Raw genomic sequence first — 15,978 nt, forward strand, 5'->3', positions numbered from 1 at the left:
CACCATACACTAGCTGGCTGTAAGTTGCTCAAACTGTTTGCCCTTGTTTAATTTTCTTGTCTTAGTTTCCCCATTCCACTTGCCCAGGAATTCTCCTAGCTTCTTACTATCCTGTGGTATCTCAATACCACTGAGGCAACATTAGGTTATTCCTTCTGAACACCTACAAAGGTTTAACGAAGGTTGAACAGGACTTGTGATTTGAGATTCAGGACTCATGGATTTTTAGTCTTTATACTTGCCCTTAACTAACCACAGCTTTGGCTAGGTCATGTCTGTTTCTGTGTCCATGTTCCTTCCTTCACTTGCAAAATGAGGCTAATTATAAAGGACTGGCCTCACTCTCAAAGTAGTCGTGGTTGTTGACTATTGTAATCAGCAAGTCTTTTAGTACTAAGAATTATGACCGCCAACCATCTACACTCTTTACTAATAATTGGGTGGAAATGCAAATATCACATATCAGAATTTTTTGACAAAAGGAAACCAGGTGTGAGTCACTCTTTTTTAATAAGTGCCAGTTCACAAGAAATAAATGTTTCTAGTGTAGTCCAGACATTTAGATATCTCTCCAGAAATGCAATCTTAATGAAATCTTAAAACCCAGGACCATGAAAGGAAATGCAAATTAACTTCATCACCATCATACTAAATAGCCTTTGCCTGTGGGGGCGACTTTCCTTGCAACTCCCCCCAGCCACTACGGATGAGAGAAAATATGACGAAGACATGATGTGATCTGCTTGGAGAGGAGAAGTGAGCAGTGGCCAGTTTCTCAGGGGAAAAAGGTCAGCAGTGGCCAGTTTCTCCAAGGAGAAAAAGGCCTCGAGCCCCCTCCTCCAGGGCCTTTTATTGGATTCTAATACACAGGAATACAGGGCGGCAAGGATCAAACAGTAGATAACATTTCAAAGAAATCTGAGGGCTTAGCATCGGTCAGAGTCTGTCAGGAACAGAGTTTTAGGGTTTCCTGCTCGAACCCTTAACATATGAATGAAAGCACTCTTAGCAGAGCAGATTTCACAGATTTATCAGGAAGTCTTTGTGATGCCAGATTTTTCCCCAGGACATGCTCTAACAAGGCAAGGAGCTGCACCTCTCCCCAACAGGTATTCAGGATTAAGCGGATTAGAGCCAGGAAGCGCTTCTCCTAGAGAACATGGGAGAACATGGGGACTCAGGCTCTGACAAAGACGGGAGGGGCGGGGAGCCGGGTGAGAGTCCATTGCTCTTTGTTGCAGCCCCCCCCCCCCAGTCCTTCCATGAAGGCCTCCCAAGTGATCGAGTCTGGCTCAGGTTGCTTCTCGCTATGAGGGGTCTTACGGGTCATTGACTTCTGATCAAGCTTTGGGGGCATGGAGAGGAAACTGAGGCAGTGTTTGCTACCAGAGACAGACTTTGTCTCCTGCGGCTCACATTCCAAAGGTCATCCCTCACCCTTAGCCCCAAGGGGTAGAGATACAATTCCTAGGACCAGGCAGAGCGGTCTACTACATTTGCCATTCTTGTACAGTCTCCTTTGGCTTTGGTGAATCTTATAGGACTCTTTGCCTCCAACCCTCTCCATGTTTGTAGAAAACATGTCATGGAAACGGACTGTTTTTCCCAAGCAGAGAGTGGTGCAGGATATTTTTTTCTTTTATTAAATCATTTTTACTGTTATGCTATTACTGTCATCCCAGTTTTTCCCCCTTTGCCCTCCTCTGCCCATGCCCGCACCCACAGTCAATCCCCACACCGTTGTCCTCGTCTGTGGGTCATTCATACATGTTCTTTGTCTAGTCCCTCCCCCTTCTTTCCATCATTACCCCCCTCTCCCCTCCCCTCTGGTCACTTTCAGTCTGTTTTGTGTTTCCACGCCTGTGGTTCTATTTTGTTCATTGGTTTATTTTGTTCATTAGATTCCTCTTACAGGTGAGATCATATGGTATTTGAGTTTCACTGACCGGCTTATTTCACTTAGTAAAATATTCTCCAGTTCTACCCATGCTGTCATAAAAAGTAAGAATTCCTTCTTTTTTTTTTTTTTCTGCTGCATAGTATGCCTTTGTGTAAATGTACCAGTTTTTTGAGTCACTCATTTACCGATGGGCACTTAGGCTGTTTCTAGAACTTGGCTATTGTAAATACAGCTGCTATGAACATAGGGGTGCGTAAGTTCTTCTTCTTTTTATTGTTCAAGTACAATTGTCTCTACTTCTCCCCCACTGCTCTCCCCGCCCCACCAACCTTCACCTCCCACCCTCACTCACACCCCTCTGTGGCTTTGTCCACGCGTCCCTTATACATAAAGGATCGGAGGCACACAACCTTTTTAAAATGTATGGGCATTCATGTGACTATTCCATATCAGGTGCTATAGAAGAGCTAAGTCCTCACTGGCCTCCAGACAATGTTCATGTAACACCAATGTGTATCATCTGAAGGCACAGGGTGGCGGAGGGGGGGCACGTCCCACACAGAGGAAAAGCACCATTCTGTGCTGGTGCCCCGCTGCTGTTTGGCATACATGACCTCATCTGCTTCCACAGCAGCCACAGGTGTATTTTACATTTGAGGAAAGTAGAGCTTCAGAACCTTCTTCTTGTGACCTCATAGGTCTAAAGTGATGGGACCAGGACTCAGGCTCAGAGGTTATGTGACTCCAAGCCCACGTTTCTTCCTGAGCTAACACAGCAGAAGTATTTAGACTGGTCCATGATTCACAGAAGTCCTATGTTGGATCTTCTTTAAGTCTCTAATATTAATTACAGTGCTTCTCCACGGAGTGCCCACTCTTTATTCTGACGACAATTCCCATGTGCCTGGAACAAATATGGAGGCACTAGTAGAAGGTGACTTTATTCCCAAAGCTCATTCACACCAAGAACTAGAGATCACACATTTGTCTGACTTATGAGTAAAGACACACTGTTTCCCACTTTGAAAGCCAGTGCTCAAAAGTTGTTTGAAGGTACATCTGACTTCTTTATTTTGCCCTCCCCCTGACTTCTCTGTCTGATGTGAAATCGCTGACATTTTCTTGAAGTCCCCAGAGGGCACTTGGCTGGCCACCACAGGTTTCTTTCTTTAAACTTATGAAGACATGATTATGTCTTGTGACATACATGGTTTATACATCTGAACTATTCAGCACAGATATGCACTTTTATGAATAAGGAAGACTTATTCTCTCTTTGCTTGGGGGAGATATGAAAAACCCATGTGACTGCCACATAGGATAGACTCAAGGCTATTTTCACCACTGTTGGGAATATTCCTGGGCTGAGAGACCAGAGGAAAGACTGACAACTCTGTCATTACATCAAATAGTTCATTAGGGGAATGACAGAGGAGGCACATTCTGTGCAGTGGCCAGGGACCATGCATACCCTCCACGCAGCGTGACAGATGCCAAGGGGTTATATAGGACAGGGCAGGATGGACAGGGGTACTGGGGCGTGACCTGCCCCAGATAAAGGGGAAAATGCATATTATGTTTGCCTGGGCAGGGCAACGACCTCTTTACCAGCACAAACCAGAGCACTGTGGGGTGTAGGGGAGGGGTAGATCAGATTGTCTCTGGGGGCATTTAAGGAAACCAGTCTCTGTTCTGCCCCTGATCTAGCTGGCAGGTCCAGCAGCTCTCAGACAGTGGCCACTTCATAGAATAGTCTTTCCTCCACAACCACGAGAAAAGAAATGACAATTATGTGACATGACAGAGGGATTAGCTAACACCACAGTGATAATCACATTGCAATACATAAAGGTATTAAATCAACATGTGTACACCTTAAACATACACAATGTTATATGTCAATTATATCTCAATTTAAAAAAAAGGATCAAGTACTTTATTGATCTACAAGTTACTCTGCATAAAACTTCATTCAATTTCTGATTAACATTCTAACACTGAACTTTTTACACAGTAAAAAGGGGGCATGAAGTTCCTTCTCTAGAGGAAAACAGGAAGTACAGACTTAGCTTTTACACAAATACTCTATTGTACCTCTCCAAAAGCCATACTGGTAGCCACTTTGGAATTCCCCCCAAACTATACTTATTTTGCTGTTAAGTATAGAGAGCCACTGAAATTAACTGTGTCAAACTACATTTAAAATTTATTTTTATGTTGAATTTAGTGCAAATTGCAGTGTACAAGAATGAGAGAGGGGCTGGGATATTGGAGGAGACCCCAGGCAATCCGAGGGAAGTGAGAAAGGCGAGTGAGCCGGTAGATGCCCAGGGAGAAACTCTCCGGCACTCCTTGCCTGTGAAATCCTGCATGTGTTTACACAAAGTGTGGTTTCCCAAGTAGGGTGACTGTGCTCCCTGGTCTGCCTGGGAGAGTCTCAGTTTGTTTCTGTTGCCCCACAAGGGTGATTATTTGCTTTTTTCCTTCTCAAATTTCAGATGTGGACAACAAACTATATGGCTACTTTATTTGTAATCTAATTTCCAAAGTTCTAGTTTCATGTCAGTATAAAAGATTATATTTTAGCAAGTCAAAATATTTATTTATGTTTAATCTTCCTCTTGAAAAGATATGCACTCCCATGTTCACTACAGTATTATTTACAATAAATAGCTAACACATGGAAACAACCTAAGTGTACATCAGTGAATGAATAGATGAAGAAAACGAAGTATATATATACACAATACAATATTGCTCAACTATATAAAAGAAGGAGATCTTGCTATGTACAACATGGGTGGACCTTGAGGGTGTTATGCAAAGTGAAATGAGAAAGACAAGTGCTGCATGATTTCACTTATATGTGGAATCTAAAAAACAAAACAAAAAAGTTATAGATAGAGAACAGAGAGATTGGAGGTTGTCAGAGGCAGGGGTCACATGAGGTTTGGGGTGGGATGAGGAGGTGAAATGGTTGAAAGGGAGCCAAAGATACAAACTTCCACTGATAAAATAAACAAGCCATGGGATGTAATGTACAGCATGGTGACTGTGGTTAATAATGCTGCATTGTATACTTGCAAGTTGCTAGAAGAGTAGATATTAAAAGTTCTCATCACAAAAAACGTTGTAACTATGTGTGGTGATGGCTGTTTACTAGACTTACAGAGATGATTATTTCAATATATATACAAGTATTGAATCCCTATATTGCATCCCTGAAACTAATATAATATGTCAATTATATCTTAATAAAAAAAGTATACACGCACAAACCATAAGACCTAGCCATTCACTCCTACACAAATATTCAGAGCAGCTTTATCTGGAATAGTCCAAAACTGGAAATAACTTAAATGTTCATCACCAGGGGAAAACAAATTATGATATATTTTTAATTGAGATGTAATTGAGATTTAACATTGTATGCATTTAAGGTGTATAATGTGTTGATTTGATATAATTATATACTGCAACAAAATTACCAACATAGAGGTGTTTCAGCTAACACCTTTATCACATCACATAATTATTTCTTTTCTGTGGTATGACTATTTAATATCTAGTCTCTTAGCAACTTTGAAGTATATAATACAGTATTGTTGACTATGATCACTACACTGTGCATTAAAACCCTAGAATTTATTTATCTAGTAGTTGTATCAATAGTAGAGAAAAGCTACTATAGCAAATGCTAAGTGAATGTGAATTCATATTTCAAGAACATCCTCATTCTCTTCCTTTTGCAGGTCCTCTCCTTGTCTGCCAGTGTTAACAGAGGATGTTATCAGGCTGAATAGATCCAGGAAACATGAAGATGACAACTCCTTCTTATTCAATCTCATGAGGCTGCATAAAGAACAGTTCAGCTTGCTAACAGTGCATTGAAAGCAATCTTCAGTACACTAACTTAAAACAAGTACAGAGAACATAACAGAATACAAATAAACTTGTGAGAAAATTTTGGTTTTGGTTATTAATGTATTTTACCTTATTTATTCAAAAGAAATTCGAGGATGCATACAAATAAAATTATAAATTAAAGAACAAAGTTCTGCCAATTAAATTAGAACACTTAGGTTAGATATAGTTGCTTAAGTAATATGTCTCTCTGAAATGTTAGGTGGCTAAGTTCTAAAGGAAAAATATAAGTTAGGTAGCCATTACTGAAGGGGGTTTACCCCCTACACGTTTCTGTGTAGAACTTCAGCTAGAATAATATTCCTGGCTCTTTTCTTCACCTTTGCTTACCTCTGGAAAGGGCTGACTTAATTGTTAGGGCCTTTGGGGGAAGAAATGGGATAATAGGATGCATGTTTTGGCATCTTCTTGGCTCTCTACAGAAAAGGTTAACAATGGCCTGTTTTCTGCCACGTGGGAAGAAGCTGTGTCTTTCAAATACCATATGATCTTACCTTTAACAAGAAGCTAAACAACGAAACAAACAAGCAAGCAAAGTAAAAACAAAGACACTGAAATAGAGAACAGGGGGACAGTGACCAGAGGGGAGAGGAGAGAAAATTTCAGGGGACAAAGGGGAGGGATTTAGAGGAACTAATATAAAAGACACATGGACAACAGCTAAGGGGGGTAGAAATGGGAGGGAGGTGGGGAGCACGGGGTGGGGGGCTGGGAAGGGAGTAGAAGGCAGAAAACTGTACTTGAAAAATAATTAAATTTTAAAAAAGAGGAAGAATTTTTAACACATTCAAAAATCTAATTTTAAATATTTACTGTTGAAATGATAATGTTTTGGATATACCGAGTTAAATAAAATAAAACCATTAAAAAAAAAAAAAGAAGCTGTGTCTTTCAGGAAGGACCGAGGTTGCCGAGTTTGCCTATGGCAGGATAGGGAAGTTTAAGTTTAAGGTGACACATGAGGAAGTCCAGTTTAGATATACATCAAAGCCGTGTCCTCCTATACAGCTTTTATGGTACATAATTAGCTAACATGTTCACTTCAGTCCAGTTCTGTGTCTATTTCTCAACTGAGTCTGCCAGATTTTATATGCTAGGCTTCCAGAAAACAAATAAATTGACTACATCTCAAGAGCTCACACGTTGGTAGGGACACACAAACAAGTTAACCCATAATTACTAAAAGTATGCTAAGTGTTGTAATAAAGGTAAATACAGGGCATTGTGGAGGTGCACAAGAATAGCAGCTTCTTAGCCTCAGGCAGAGAGGGGCCAGAGAAAAAGATCCAGAGGTAATACAAGTAGCATCTGTAAAGAAAAGTAGAAATTTGCTGGATGGAGAAGAAAAGTAAGAAAATGTTCTAGGCAGAGATGATCAGCAGAGTAGCAAAGTAGGATACTATTTAGGGAAAAATAACAAAATATTCAAAGATTTATTCATTGTTTAGCTATAAATTGTAGAAGGTTTATATCTTAATACACTGAATTATCTTTGCATTCCTGGAATATGATGTGTTTGGTCATGGTACATTTAACTATCAAAATGCTGTTATATTCAGTTTGCTAATGTTATTTAGGATTTTTGCATTTATTTCATTATTAAGATTACCTTTCAAGTTTATTCCTTTTCTTTTATTATTCCTTACTATATTTGGTTTCACCGTTATGTTAGTGGTAGAGTAAGCTATAAAGTTTTCTATCTTTTTCAATGTTCTGTAAATAATATCATCCCTAAAAGTGATTATAGAATCCTTGTTTAAAAGCATCTTGACATGGTGTCTCTTTCAGAGGGAGACATTTGGTGGCATTTCCGATTTCTTCTACTGCTATTGATCAGTTCAAATTTTATGCCCTTCTTGTAACAATTTCCACAATTTATATCTCTTAGATAATATCCTATTTTGTCAAAATTTTCATTCCATCGACAAGTTAAACTTTGAATATTCTTATAATTTTTAACTGTCTTGGATATTGGCATTCTTCTGTTAATTTTTTTTAAATGATGACTGATGACTGATGCTCTGTCATCAGTTTTGCAAGAGGATTTTTTGTTCTGTTAGTATTTTCAGTGGACTAGCTGTTGACTTCATTTATCTTACTTGACCTTTCAAAAGCATTTTGAAATCAGGCATGCATTTTCTATCTCATCACTTGGCTCTAAGTAGCACAGAATTCTTTAAAAAGAAGCTATGGGGAATGACAGTAATTCACAAGAAAGGAGAGCCCTCTGGAGGCTGAAATTTCAAAGTGTAGTGTTTATTAGATTGTACTCCACAATAATAATTTAAAAAAAGAACATAACAGAAAAATCCCATTTGTAATAACAGTATATAAAACACTTAATAAATATAATAAGGAACATGATTGCATATGGCATATTACACACACAAAATAATAAGTAGTTCTTACATCGTACTGTGTGCCAGATACTGTCTTAAGCACTTTACATATATAACCCATTTAACCTTCACAGTAAGTCTGGGAGGCATTATTATCATCATCCCCCACAGTGTAAGAGGGAAAATGAAGTCATGCAGGTGAAGGAACTGGTGACATGGGTAGTACATTGGCACAGCTGAGTTGAAAGCTCTATGCTTTTTTAAAGTGTGCGTGTCTATTCCCATGAATACACAGGAATTCTAAGATTATAAAATTATTACTAGGAGAAATGAGAGAAGACTTGAGTGAACAAAAAACCACATCAGGTTCAATGATCTAGAAGACTCTATTTTAAAATACGACAATGCTCCAAATTACAACTTTTATTCCAGCTCAATCAGGATCCCAGTAAAAAAACAAAGTGGAATCTTGTGAAAATATTGCTTATGTTTATTTTTAGGAATAAACCTTAGAGGGTAGCTAGAACTTTTTTTTAAAGAGGAGTAGTGAATGAATCTGCCACCAAGAAATTAAAACTTTAATACCATATTTTGCCATGTATACTGTGCGGTTTTTTTCCTCAACTTTTTGAGGGAAAAATAAAAATGTGCATTATACATGGGTAGTACTAATTCTGTATCTATATAAATATTTTTAATTCTTTTATTTATGCTTATGTATTAAAAGTGTAACTCTAGAAAAGAATAAGAATATCTGTATGCAAAATAATACCTCAGAATATGATAATCTGTTTTGTTTATAAATATAAATAAGTAAATAATTGAATGAAAAAATTTTTTCATGCAAGTTTGGACCAAAAATGTGGGTGCATATTATAAATGGCAAACTACGGTAATTTAAACAGTACAAGTAAATAAAAAGACATCTCAGAAGTTAATCATCAATAGAACAAATTAAAAATCTAGAAATTTTATACATTTACATCGGCATAGGAATTTAGCATATGGGGGTATATGATAAAGATGTAAGTTAAACCGATAAGGGAAAAAGCAATAAATGACTCACTAAACTATATAAGAAAAATATTACATCATAAACTATTTCATGTCTTACACACACACACAAACACACAGTATACACACATAACCCCAGAGGTTCCAAATGTAAAAGATGACGTGATAAAAATCAGTAGAGGAAAATATATTTAAATATCTATACAATCTTTAAGATTGAGGCGGCCTTTCCAAACATGACCCTCAAAGCTGGAACAGTAAGGAAAAGAATGATAAATTTGTCTACACAAAAATAGAAAAAACAATTGAAAAAATATTCTCTCAATTTTCTTCCTTCCCATCCAAGTACTAACCAGGCCCAACCCTGCTTAGCTTCGGAGATCAGATGAGATCCGGCGCGTTCAGGGTGATGTGAACAGAGACCCAACTTTCTTCCTTCTTACTGACCTTACTTGTATTCTTTATTATTTTTTTTACAGAAATTAACCTTTATTTATTGTACAAAAGTCTGTTTAACTTTTGATACAAAGTAAGGTTTGTCGGAACAGTTTTTGTGCCCACCGTACCATTGGAGAAACAGCCCACAGCACATGCGGTCACGGTCACCGCCCCGGGGACAGCCTACAGCTTGTCTTAGTCGTCCGAGCTAGAAAAAACGTGTACCTGTGAAACCAAGGACAGCACTGAGGACTGAAATGTGTCTGTTCTTGAACTGGGCAAGAAAACATATCCCTTTTAAAAAAAATGTCAGTATGACTAAACTACAATCTAGTGTCTGGATTGTCTCTACAAAGAAGAAAATGAAATAAAAAAAATTTTGCTAGTAAACAAAACATTAGCAACACTATTAAAACATAGGTACTACCCTGGTGACACTGGCACAGAGCCCAGTACAGTACCTACTATTAACAGGACACACAGTTCAGGGAGGAGCCGCTTCCAACCTTCAGCCACAGACATTCAGCAGCAGAAGTGCAAACGAATAAACAAGTCCCAAATGAAGACATCCTCACAGCGTACTGCTCCTGACGTCGGTGCTGTAGCCAAGACTAAAAGGCTCCACTCTTTCTTTAGATTTTTGACAGTGACAACACTAACCATCACGCTTCTCCGAAGACTCTCCATTCAAAGTTTCAAACATTTCACATCCGAGAAAGCTCATGTGTCGACCCCACTTTACAGAGTTTAAGAACTCTGGCAAACACTGCACAGGTATAGCTGTCGCTATTTACAGCACCTAAGGAGGACCCGATGGCAGGCATCAGCTTCACATCCTGCCCAGAACTAGTTACCATCATGAACCCAAGGGGCTCTGACGAAGCAGGTAGAATCCCTTAATGGTAAATGCAGATGGAGAAGAAATGAGGGGGTGTGGAAGGAAGGAGGGAGAGTCTGAGAGATGAGTTCGTAAGAACGACAACGCTGCCACGCCTGATGCAGGAGGGGACCACGCTGCTGCTGGCCAGTGCTGGGTCTGCCGCCACAGGTGTCCAAGCATCTGCAGCCATGATGTTCTTCCATGAGAGATGCCGCTGAGCAGCGGAAAGTTTTTCAGAGCTCTGGTCCCACCCACAAGAAGACTTCAAAGCAAAGCAGCCCCAGTGGGGTTCGGAGTTGTTTCACTGAGAACAGGAACGAAACCAACACCGAAGCAACATGGGGGATCAACGGCGGGGCAGGAGGGGCTGGGCGCTGACAACCTGGGGCCATTGAAGTGAACATAAACAGCCAAATACGTAGAAAAGGCTTGTAAACTTGAGATCTGATAGGTTCTCTTTGTAGCATCTTTGATCAGCTGGCTAAAGAAGGATTTGGGTTGAACCTCTCCATCAACGTTTTTTTTGTGTGTGTTTTGTTTTGACTTAAAGCACATACGTGAGGGGAAGACAGTCTGCTGAGCTGCGTCTGCCTACTGACTTTAAATAACATATAAAAACTTGTTTGTTAAAGGTGTGTGGCACTGGTGTCCTGAAGGGGTAATACAGACTTCAACCTAATGTTGCCTAAGATACTTTATCAGGTGGGAGGGTTTGTTTTCCTTTGGCCCAAATAAGCAATTAAATACTATGAGTGAGAGGATGAGTCACATGCTAAAGTGCTCTTATTCTTGGTGGCCAATAAATCTCTTATGACTCTCAATCTAAAAGAGTATGTTCATAACAGTCATTTACTCATTCATTCAACATGTATTCAGTAACTACCAACACCAAGGTGTACAGCTAGGATATGGAACAAACCTCTGAAGTCACAGCAGGTACGGCAGGAAGAATTCTCAACTGGAGACATAGCTCTTAAGTTTAGGGCCTTGGGTCACCTGGAATAATTTTGCCTTTTGGTCGGCCGCTTGACCTCTCTGAGCCTCAGTTTCTCTATCTGTTAGTAAAGTATGGTAATACCTTGGAGAATTGCTATGAAGATTAGAACCAAATAAGTACATTTATTGAGCTTTTACTCATTGTTAGGTGCTTACCATATATGAAAGTGTTTGTAAAATTCTATGCAAAAATAGCCCTGCCTGGTGTGGCTCAGTGGATTGAGCGCTGGCCTGCAAACTGAAAAGTCACTGGTTCGATTCCTGTCAGAGCACATGCCTGGGTTGTGGGCCAGGTCCCCCGCTGGAGGTGTGTGAGAGGCAGCCAACTGCTCTCTTGCTCGAGAAATAAATAAATAAAATCTTTAAAAAATACATTCCTAACAAAGTTTAATTAACATAAAAAATATGTTAATAACAAAATTTGAAGGCAAGAAAAACTCCACGCCAAAAACAACAACAAAAAAGAAAAATGATGAAAAGATCAGAGAAGATTAGGGAATTCATCTGGGAAGTTTGAATTGCACTTGAGATGCGGGTGGATATTTGGACCTTTAAAGACATGTGAGACGGGCAACGTAGAGAGTAGGACACGAGTGGGAGCAAACAGAAGAGGGAAAACAAAGACAGGAAGCAGAGAACAACGGTGCTTTGACAAATGTGCATTAGCCAAATGAAGGGGTCAGGACTGAATCCCTCAGGAAGTGTAGAGGTGGATAAAATGTATTGACTTCGGCATAAGACTGACTTAGGTTTGAATCTTGACTCCTCACTCCTTAGCGGTGTAGTTCTGAGCAAGTCACTTAACCTCTCTCAGTCTTCTTTCTCCTCTCTATGATGGAGATACTAATAGTAATTCCCTCATAAGCCAAGTTTTCATAATCACTTTAAGTTGATTTGGCATATGTATCATGTACAGGCATTGGTTGACTGGTGAAAGACTATAATGAGCATAGTGGATGTAATCTAAATTCTACAGCACTATGAAGATTAGATTAGAGGGTGAGAGAATGGTTAGAAGAAAATGCCAGCAAAAGTGCTGATATACGTGAAAAGAAATAACCTAAGAACTAAATTCTGGAGGTGAGTAGAGGTGAGATAAAGAATCCTAAGGGAATAAGCCCTGGCTGGTGTGGCTCAGTGGGTTGAGTGCTGGCCTGTAAACCAAAAAGTCTCACTGGTTCGATTCCCGGTCAGGGCACATGTCTGGGTTGTGGGCCAGGTCCCCAGTAGGGGACACACAAGAGGAAGCCACACATTGATGTTTCTCTCCTTCTCTTTCTCCCTCTCTTCCCCTCTCTCTAAAAATAAGTGAATAAAATCTAAAAAAAAAAAAAAAAGAATCCAAGGGAAATAATACTCTCTGCATGATTTCTCATTTGCCTTTATTTTGTGATACAGAATGAATCTTTGTAGGTAGCATAAACAATTTGGAGACTAAGATAGGGCATAAATATAGAAAGATAGCAGTTTTGGAAAGAAAGAGTTATCCACAGAAAGAGGATACATAGACATTTTGAGATGAAAAAAGAAAAGTGAAGGAACACATGAAGTCATCTGCAGAGAATGGGACAGGTTTTATACATATGACAAGAGTGTAGAGAGTGTGAAAATAGTTCAGCCTTTAGTTTAGATCGGGATTTCTTACCTTGGATTCCATCAATTCCATCTTAGAGGGGGAGGGGGCTTTCCTTTCCATTTTAGCAGCATCCTGGTCTCCACCTATCAGATGCCAGTAGCACCTTTTCCCCAACTGTGACAACCAAAAATGTCCTCAGACATGCCCAAATGCCCCCTGGGAGGCAAAATCACCTCCAACTGTCAACTACTGGTCTAGATGTTGTTGGAATAGGATGAGGGGCCTAAAGACATGAATATTGTTTAGTCTGAGACTCTTCCTCACATCTAGAATATTGCTGGCACAAACTGATTGTCTCTGTCTAGCTAGCTAGCTAGATATAAACATATAGACAGATATAGGTATGAAATTAAGGGGAAAAGGATCGACCACTGGCATTGAGGGCCTAGCTAAAGTTGCATAGCATATATTTGTAGTGAAACCAAAGAGCCTGGTTTTATGGTTTTATTATTTTCTTCCAAAATTTTGGAGCTTCCGGGTGCAGAACAGGTGAGAGAAAAATGGAAGCTAAAAGCCAAAGGAGGAGAATGTTTACAAGAGAAAGTGGCCACTAGTGTTACATGTTATTGCTTGTATTTTTCTTTTCTTCTGGTGAGAGACCATACATGTTATCTAACTTCCCATTAAATTTGTACATATCGAGCCCATAAGTGTTCAAAATTATGTGTTAAATTAATTTATATTCTGAGGTATTAGATTGGGTCTGAGTTTAAAATATAACGTGGCAAGAATTGCTGTTTACAAAATCTTTTGATGTATAGGAAAAGCCTCCCCTCAGCTTTTCGTTAAATAAGTTTTCCTGCTTATGAAAGTATTAATGTAACATCCTTCTTCCCCAACTCAGCTCAATGTCCTGTCTCCTCCATTTAAAAGATATAAAGCTTAATAAATGCAATCTAGGATGCCTCAATCAACATTAAAGACTTTTTGGAGGTAAGAAGTGAATTGTTTTCTCATCTTTTGTGAAGACAATGTTGGCTGCCCTGAATGTTTACAACATTTGTTCAACTCACAGCTTGACTTGCCAAGTTTAGACCCTAGGAAGTTACATGGTCGCAAGTTGGTTCGTTTTCCTTTAGAGACACAGTAGTGCTGTTATGGCTTTTATGTTCAAGTACCTTGATTTCCCATAAGTGTGGTTAACCTGAGGAAATACGTGAGTTACATAATCAATTATTTTTTCTGTGTCTCTACAACTCATTTGTTAAAATAATGAAGCATTATAGTCATGTGCTGATTAATGACAGGGATACGTTCTGAGAAATGCATCGTTATGAGAATTTGTCCTGCGAACGTCATTGATGGTACAGCCTACTACACATCATATGGTACAGCCTGTTGCTCCTAGGCTACAAGCCTGTACAGCACGTTACTATCCTGAGCAGCATGAGATTAAATCAAGCACAAGAGAAAATGATGCAATTGAGACCTGGTATGTATGAGGCTGCTGCTGGCCTACTGTTTTCAGCCAACACTTTTTTATATGTAGAAAGAATATACTCTAAAAATGATAAAATGTGTAGTAAATACATAAATAGCATAGACATATATTATCATTATCCAGTATTATGTACCATACATAATTGTATATGCTATACTTTTATACCACTGGCAGCGCAGTAGGCTTGTTTACACCAGCATCACCACAAACACGCCAGTGAGGTGTTGTACTATGATGCTGTGCTGGCTACAGCATCACTGGGAGACAGGAATTTTTCAGCTCTATTATAGTTTTATGGGACTACCACCATACATGTGGTCTGCCACTGATTACAATGTTATGTGGCACAGGACTGTACTTCCTACTTTTGGAAGATTTATAACTTTATTTGACAATCAGCAGTTATTTCTCATCCACATTAACTATGTAGATTTTTGAAGGTGGTGACAGGTACGTAGGTGACCAATGTATAGAGCTTGTCTGGTGAATCTTCATCCTCGTCACATTTCCTGGACAACCACACCCAGACATGGTGTGGGATATTCCTTATCCCTTTGGCCCGAACAGCTCTGCTGATGCCGGCGTGGATGAGCACATCTGGAGTTCCCACCTCCTTCATGGCAGATTCCCGGATCTCTTTGAGTGCTGGGGAGAAACAGTTCTTGAAACCCACTCCATGGATACACTTGTCAATGCCCATGCTGTATTCTCTGGTCACTACTTCACTGCTGGCAGAACAGCCCTTCTTCTCACCATCCTTCTTTGTGGGAGGCATTATGCCGGGCCCAGGTTGCAGAGAAAGAGTGCGAGGTATTGTGGGGAAGGGAAAGAAGGGTTGCAAGCCTGTACTTCTTTCTTATACTCCATCACTCATGACATTAATTTCCTCAGGGAATAACTCGTCATTTGTGCAAACATCTTATTTCTCCCGCCACAACGACAGAGCTGAATCATTAGCTCTCCCCAACTAGCCTAGTTCCTTACACATAATATGTGCTTAAAAATAACTAATGGATAAATCAGTGATGAACAATTGCACCTCACTAGATGGAAGTTAGAAGACCTGTGTTCTATATTTATGTAAATATAGACAAATGGCTGGACCCTAAAATATGAGGAATATTAGGGTGTTACCCAGAGAAATATTCAAGTATAGAGTTAACCCTTCCATTTTCCCCAAAGAAATAACCACTCAGGTGTAACTGTTTATTCTGGTCCCTGGCTTCTTCAGGGATACAGAGTCAAGTCTAAGCATGATAAAGTTTTCATCCTGGCCAGAAACTTAGCTCAAGTGAATTTTTCAATGTGTGTTAAAGATCCAATAAACACATGAGGTATGAAATGGTGCATAATCGGAAAAAAATGTTGAGGGGCTGAACATGCAGGACAGAAAATACTCACAATGTTTAT

At 39.5% G+C, this 15,978-nt stretch overlaps 1 protein-coding gene across 1 annotated transcript; it reads right to left on the reverse strand.

Annotated features, from left to right (window-relative positions):
* Positions 1–14,792: 14,792 nt before the first annotated feature.
* Positions 14,793–15,343, reverse strand: LOC119054776 (60S ribosomal protein L31-like). Its single transcript, XM_037152826.2, has one exon. It carries the CDS (start codon positions 15,341–15,343, stop codon positions 14,987–14,989), a length of 357 nt encoding a protein of 118 aa, XP_037008721.2. The 3' UTR covers positions 14,793–14,986.
* Between the last annotated feature and the right edge of the window lie 635 nt (positions 15,344–15,978).

The sequence above is a fragment of the Artibeus jamaicensis genome, unplaced genomic scaffold (assembly GCF_021234435.1).
Source record: "Artibeus jamaicensis isolate MK-2021 breed Jamaican fruit bat unplaced genomic scaffold, CSHL_Jam_final scaffold_1964, whole genome shotgun sequence".
In the NCBI taxonomy this organism is placed as follows: Eukaryota; Metazoa; Chordata; class Mammalia; order Chiroptera; family Phyllostomidae; genus Artibeus; species Artibeus jamaicensis.